Source organism: Scardinius erythrophthalmus, assembly GCF_964197995.2.
Source record: "Scardinius erythrophthalmus genome assembly, chromosome: 20".
Lineage (NCBI taxonomy): Eukaryota > Metazoa > Chordata > Actinopteri > Cypriniformes > Leuciscidae > Scardinius > Scardinius erythrophthalmus.
Window position 1 is genome coordinate 213,742 of NC_138240.1, and position 7,500 is coordinate 221,241.

At 43.9% G+C, this 7,500-nt stretch overlaps 2 protein-coding genes across 2 annotated transcripts in view; both read left to right on the forward strand.

Moving 5' to 3' along the window:
- ap3s1 (adaptor related protein complex 3 subunit sigma 1) overlaps positions 1-5,435 on the forward strand; it is a 10,434-nt gene extending 4,999 nt beyond the window's left edge. The window contains exons 5-6 of the mRNA XM_081349417.1: positions 1,039-1,146; positions 4,792-5,435. Coding sequence (XP_081205543.1) covers positions 1,039-1,146; positions 4,792-4,920 — 237 coding nt within the window. The 3' untranslated portion in view covers positions 4,921-5,435. The remainder of the gene's footprint in view (positions 1-1,038; positions 1,147-4,791) is intronic.
- A 1,483-nt stretch (positions 5,436-6,918) lies between these two features.
- The window catches only part of commd10 (COMM domain containing 10), a 26,999-nt gene continuing 26,417 nt past the window's right edge, over positions 6,919-7,500 (forward strand). Inside the window, exons 1-2 of the mRNA XM_081348807.1 lie at positions 6,919-7,057; positions 7,406-7,496. Of these exons, the coding sequence (XP_081204933.1) occupies positions 7,029-7,057; positions 7,406-7,496 (120 nt within the window). The 5' untranslated portion in view covers positions 6,919-7,028. The remainder of the gene's footprint in view (positions 7,058-7,405; positions 7,497-7,500) is intronic.

The window sequence follows — 7,500 nt, forward strand, 5'->3', positions numbered from 1 at the left end:
CCTTCATACAGTAGATCGCTTTAAAGGTGCATTGCGCAACATTTCATGTTAAAAATACCCGTTTTTCTAACACATACATGCTTAAACAATTGCCTGATGGGCTGAATGAGCCCTTCTCTGATCACTGCGATTGCCCCTATAATCCTGTACAGTAAAATAAATAAGAGGGATTCGGGACGGAATTTGAGACTGGGCGTGACGTCATGCGCGTTCACGCTCACATGGCTATGTCTGGCAGGTTTGTGTATTCGCCGCCATTCTCCGTATCAGCGGAGACAACTCGAGCGACAAAACTTTAGTCAACTTTCGACAAAAGTAGAAGATGGATTCAAAGAGACCGTGTGGTCCATGAGCGTGCACACCTCTGGTTGCACTTTCGCTTGTCGCCAGAGGGGGGCATAGTTCTGCAAAAACTCAGAGACTTGCGCATTGCACCTTTAAAGGGGATATATCATGAAAATTTGACTTTTTCCGTGTGTAAGTGCTATAATCGGGTCCCCGGTGCTTCTACCAACACAGAAAACATTGAACACAACACAGAAAAGTGCAACCCAGTAACTTTGTTTTGGTGAGCCTTTCTGACGCTGCACTCGCTACTGGTTATTCTGGGATTCTGGAAGAGTGAGATTCACATGTTTTGTTATTGCCGGAGTTTCTGAAGCTCGTGTAAAGACTCCGCCCTCTTCTGAACGGAGGCGGTGCAACAGCTTATTTGCATTTAAAGGGACACACACAAAAAGGGTCAAATTTGACAAGCTATAATAAATGATCTGGGGGGATTTTGACCTGAAGTTTCACAGACACGCTCTGGGGACACCGTAGATGTATATCACATCTTGTGAAAAGAGGCATAATATGTCACCTTTAATCAAGCTTTACAGAATTAAACATGGAAATAGTGTCAGCATCTCTTTAGATCTGCTGTAAAGCCTAAACAATCTCTGTTACTGTAATCTCCTGTGATCAGTGTAAAGCTGCTGTGAGACGGTCAGTATTGTGAAAGCGCTGTATAAATGAAGGTGATGTCACTTCCTGCAGGTTCACAACATCCTGGCTGAGATGGTGATGGGGGGGATGGTGCTGGAGACCAACATGAGCGAAATCATCACGCAGGCGGAAGCGCAAACCAAGATGGAGAAATCTGAGGTGAGGCGACACGTGTCAGTCCGTGCGCAGGCATGTGTGTGTGTGTGTGTGTGTGTGTGTGGAACGCATGTCCCAGAATGCCGTTCTGTGATGCCTTGGTCCTGAGCGTCTGCTGCTGCTGAACTGAAGACTGTCTGTGGGATTCCTTGCTTTTCCCATCGGGAGGAAACAAACTGAACCGCGTTGCATCATCTCACGAGGCTCCGATCATCTTCATCTCTCACACACACACACACACACACACACACACACACACACACACACACACACACACACACACACACACACACACACACACACATCAAACCAGGAGAGAAGCAGCGTGTGTGTGTGTCAGTGAAATCAGGATGTGTATCTGTGCTCGTTTCTAACGCTGCGTTTATCCTGATGTTATCCAGCTCTCGACTCATAGTGGGAATGTCACGGACAAACGCCATATTTTTCAATTCATGCAACGATTAAGATTTATTTAAGATATATTGATGAAGATGTTTTGCATCAGTTAGAGCTGATGACTTCAGTCCGGTCTCTCCTGTCCTCTCATGTCTATAATAAAGGCAAAAATGAAAAAAATAAATCATAAACATTAATTTGTGACAATTAACCCCTAAATTCTCTTGACTGGTAATGCAATAATGAAAATCATCTCGAAACATGACGGACATCAAACTACATACAAACAATCCAGATGTTCACACTGCAAACAGCTTTAAAGAGGATCTGTTGTGCTTTCCTCGTCTTCATCTGTGTTTAGTGTGTGATGATCATGAAGAAGCTCCAGCTCTTCTCTATATCAGTGTCAGTGTTCCTGAACTCCTGAAACGCCTCCATTAGTCTCGAGTTTCTTCCGGGAACGAACACATCTCAATATTCCTCATTATAATAATCAAAGCGCAGAATAAAGGGGCGGGGCCTGGTTGAGTTAGTTAGTAGTGTGTTAAACTGGTGGTTATGGTAATTAGGGGCGGGACATTTCCCAAACACACTCGAAGCGCTCGACCAATCACAACACACTGCTCCAGCCGACCAATCAGAGCACAGTGTGCTTTCAGAAGGAGGGGCTTCATAGAGACAGGAAGTAAACAGAGCGTTACTGACAGACTGGGAAGAGAGGAGCCGCAACAATGGAGAATATGAGGAGAATAATCAACATTCAAGCAGGAAAACCTGTTCTAGTAGAGCCTGAGACATCATCAGGGCATAATAGGTCCTCTTTAATGCTTAAATGTGTTGTGATCTGAGTGGATCTGACAGATAGAGACCCACCGCAGACCAGCATGACTCTGATGGAGTGTGTGTGTGTGTGTGGTGGGTCTCAGCTCTTGTGTGTGTGAAGTGTGTTGATCTGCTGTAACTGTGTCTCTGCACTCTTTCCTGACTGTCTCCAGCTCTTTGCGTTTCTCTCTTTCTGCAGACGTTTATCTTTCAGTGTCCCAGACAGGACAGGTAGACACAGGTAGGGCTGAACGCCACTCTCAATGACACTCACACTGAGGACACACACCCCTGCGTAACACACACAACACACACACACACAACACACACACGGACTGATCAGAACCGGCTCGGACCCAACAGATGTTCAGACACACTACCAGTCGAACGTTTGGGATCTGTCAGATTATTAATGTTTTTAAAGGAAGTGTCTTCTGCTCACCAAGGCTGCGTCTATTTCATTAAAAAAATAAAAAAACTGTAAAAACAGTGAAATATTATTATAATGTAAATCATCTGTTTTCTATGTGAATATACAGTAAAGTGTAATTTATTCCTGTGATCAAAGCTGAATGTTCAGCATCATTACTCCAGTCTTCTCCAATCGAAGAATCCTGAAATAATAATGTAAAAACAGTTTTCAACACTGATAATAATCATAAATGTGTCTTGATCATCAAATCCTCATATTAGAGTGATTTCTGGAGGATCATGTGACACTGAAGACTGGAGTAATGATGCTGAACATTCAGCTTTGATCACAGGAATAAATTACACTTTACTGTATATTCACATAGAGAACAGATGATTTACATTATAATAATATTTCCCTATTTTACAGTTTTGTTTGTATTTGTCATCACATAAACGCAGCATTGGTGAGCAGAAGACACTCTTTTAAGAACATAAAAAATCTTCCGATCCCACACGGTTTGACCGGGAGTGTGTGTGTGAAGAACTCCGGCTCCTCCCAGGATCGGGTCCGGCGGGAGTGTGTGTCCTCAGGATCTCAGGCTAGGATAGAGCAGATCTGTGTGAGTGTGTGTGAGTGTGTGTGAGTCTCTAGCCGTAGATCGCAGCACAGATAGCGGTTAGTAAGTTCAATATTCTCATCTGTCCTGTTTCCTGTTCAGTGTGTGTGTGAGCACTGTCCCATGATGCACTGCTCCAGCTGAACAGACGCCAGGTAAACACTGACTGATGATGATGAAGATCGGGGCTATATATGAGAATCTGAGACTGTACAGTGACAAACACACACACACACACACACACACACACACACACACACATACGCAGTCGGTCAGTCTTTACCTGTGTGTGTGCTCGTTAGTCTCATCTTTATCTAGTCTTACTTTGTGTTCATATAATTTGCCATTAAAACAAACCCTGGCGTATGACGACGACGACGATGATGTAAGTCGATGTTCATTAAGGAAGTCCCGCCCACACGACTTGATTGACACTCCTCATTTGCATTTGATTCATCATTTGCCGTTTGCGGTTTCCGTTTGAGCATTTGATTTATGATTTGATAATTAATTATAGATTTAATTATGACAGGTTTATACTAGGTTGGTAATGAAAATTAAAAAGATTTTAATTAGATTTCTGATACAGTTCACGCTTCCCCGAATGAGGAAATTAAACAGCATTTTAAGACTTTGATTTATGATTTGATCTTTTTAAGCATGTGAATGTTGTGAACGTCCACAGCTGATGATGGAGCAGAAGACGATCCTCTCTGACGTCACGCCTGTTCTTCTTCACCTGGATCGTTATTATTAATCTGACTGTAATTGGATGTTGATCAGTGAAGCTGACCCGGATTAACCCGCCTAATCCTGCGCTGAGTGACGCGAGCCTCAGATTACCACCGTCACACTGAAATCAACCCTAACGACTCTTATTGTTCTGGAGTATTGCAGTGTTTATCTTCAATGATTAATCGGTGCACACTTTAATAATGTTGAATGAGAATCAGTTCCTCTTGCAGCGTCTCTTCTCTGATGATGTGGGCGGGGCAACCTGTCACTCACATGAGATCAGCCAATAGCAAACCACAACCATCCAATCAATTCCCACAGACACAATCAAGCCCCGCCCACATGCGTTCTTGTTCCAGAGGCGTTTCACTCGATATACGACACAATAGAGGAACGACCCCGTAGATCACATGACGTCATTAACGAGAGTAAAGTCGTTGAGTCTCTGTTTCGAAGGGTTTGTGTTTCTCATTCCTCATGTCATGTGTCTTCCGTCATTCCCTTTCCCGTCGATCCCTGTGAACGTCCCTCGGCCCCGTGTGTGTAACGCATGCGCAGCTTTGATCATGAGCGTCTGCATCGTGTGTGTTGTGGAGCGTCCGGCGCGTGTGTGTGTGTGTAACTGTGTGTGTGTGTGTAACTGTGTGTGTGTGTGTGTGTCCAGGCCGGGATCGCGGGAGCTCCGGCGCGCGCCGTGTCCGCCGTGAAGAACATGAACCTGCCAGAGATGCCCAAGAACATCAACATCGGGGACATCAGCATCAAAGTGCCAAACCTGCCCTCCTTCAAGTAGAGCCTCACGAGTCTGACACTGTGTTCACTAGAGCCGTGACATCACTGATGATGATGATGATGATGATGATGATGGCGGCTGTAAATGAAGTATTTATTTGATTCTTCTGTCCTCTGTGTGTCTCGCTGCGGTGTGTGTGTCTGTGAGGGTGTGTGTGTGAGAGTGAGTGTGTGAGAGTTTGTGTGTGTGTGTGTGTGTGTGTGTGTGTGTGTGTGTGTGTGAGAGTGAGTGTGTGTGTGTGTGAGAGTGAGTGTGTGAGAGTTTGTGTGTGTGTGTGTGTGTGTGTGTGTGTGTGTGTGTGTGTGTGTGTGTGTGTGTGTGTGTGTGTGAGAGTGAGTGTGTGAGAGTTTGTGTGTGTGTGTGTGTGTGTGTGTGTGTGTGTGTGTGTGAGAGTGAGTGTGTGAGAGTTTGTGTGTGTGTGTGTGTGTGTCTGTGAGGGTGTGTGTGTGAGAGTGAGTGTGTGAGAGTTTGTGTGTGTGTGTGTGTGTGTGTGTGTGTGTGTGAGAGTGAGTGTGTGAGAGTTTGTGTGTGTGTGTGTGTGTGTGTGTGTGTGTGTGTGTGTGTGTGAGAGTGAGTGTGTGAGAGTTTGTGTGTGTGTGTGTGTGTGTGTGTGTCTGTGAGGGTGTGTGTGTGAGAGTTTGTGTGTGTGTGAGAGTGAGTGTGTGAGAGTTTGTGTGTGTGTGTGTGTGTGTGTGTGTGAGAGTGAGTGTGTGAGAGTTTGTGTGTGTGTGTGTGTGTGTGTGTGTGTGTGTGTGTGTGTGTGTGTGTGTGTGTGTGTGTGTGTGTGTGTGTGTGTGTGAGAGTGTGTGTGTGAGAGTGAGTGTGTGTGTGTGTGTGTGTGTGTGTGTGTGTGTGTGTGCATTTGTGTGTGCATTTGTGTGTGAGTGTGTGTGTGTGTGTGTGTGTGTGTGTGTGTGTGTGTGTGTGTGTGTGTGTGTGTGTGTGTGTGCATTTGTGTGTGTGTGTGTGTGTGTGTGTGTGTGTGTGTGTGTGTGTGTGACTGTGCATTTGTGTGTATGAGTGTGTGTGTGTCTGTCTCTGTGTGTGTGTGTGTGTGGGTGGGTGGGTGGGTGTGTGTGTGTGTGTGTGTCTGTGTGTGTGTGTCTGTCTCTCTCTCTCTCTGTGTGTGTGTGTGTGTGTGTGTGTGTGTGTGTGTGTGTGTGTGTGTGTGTGTGTGTGTGTCTGTCTGTCTGTCTGTCTGTCTGTCTGTCTGTCTGTCTGTGTGTGTGTGTGTGTGTGTGTGTGTGTGTGTGTGTGTGTCTGTCTGTCTCTGTCTCTCTCTCTGTGTGTGTGTGTGTGTGTGTGTGTGTGTGTGGCGCTCAGATCATCACTCCTAACAAACATTCCAGTATGGGAATATCGTAATGATGCTGTATATGCCTATATGATATATGATATATGATATATGATATATCTGCGTATGTAATCAGAGTATATTTATATATGATTTACTTCTCTTTCTTATGCAGGAAGTTTTGCTTTGGCTTTGAGTTTTGAGTTTTGCATGTGTTTCCTTTTGCAACAAAATAAAGTATCACATTATTTTTTCTTCTCTAGCTCTGGCTGTTTGGTGTTTGATGAAATACTCGAGTTTACTCAGATTTAATACCTTTCATAAACACTATTTCTTTATTGTGGATAGTTATTAATACACACAGTAACTCAGACTTCAGAAAAAGTGAAATATAAAGAATACATTTCTAGATTCTAGTTTTAAGCGGACGATGACGGTGCTGGTTTAGATAAACCACATGTGAAATAAGATAAAATAATAAAAGATATTTGCTTGGTAATGTAATTATTCTCTTCATTTTTCACGGAAAGTAAACTAAATACTGTAGTGATTATGGTATGGTTGCCTTTTGCGCATCAGTTTCTCTAGTATGTTCCTAGGACAGCATTTAATTACATATTAGCCTTTCACCCCCCCCCCCCACCCACACGGTTATTATACTGTATTTAACAATGTAACAAGCCTCAGTGTAACTGTAGCGAGTTGCTGACGCCGGTGGGCGTGTCCACGTGCTGACGTCACCGTCACGTGCCTCAGCGGCAGGAAGTGACTGTTGTTTCTGGACGCGAAAAGAAAGTAAACGAACGGATTTACGATGAGTTCAATAATCCCAGAGACACAGAGGTAAAACTACACCTTTATCTGTATTCATGCGAAATTAGAACATGAATCAATACGAGACTGACCGCCACTTTTCACGGAAGCGTAAATCAATGTAAATGTGTCTGACAGAGATGATTTAACACTGATCAGCTGTCATTACAGTATCTATCTATCTATCTATCTATCTATCTATCTATCTATCTATCTATCTATCTATCTATCTATCTATCTATCTATCTATCTATCTATCTATCTATCTATCTATCATTGCATCTGTAACGCTTCTTCTCCTCTTCTTCTTCTTCTTCTCCTCTTCTTCATCTTCTTCTCATCTTATTCTTCTCATCTTCATCTTCTTCTGATCTGCAGCATTAAAGCGGCTGTGATTCACATCAACTCCATCGACAGCAGCAAGTTTTCTAGACTCCTGTCTCGGATTCTGCAGAAGCTCCACCTGAAGGTCT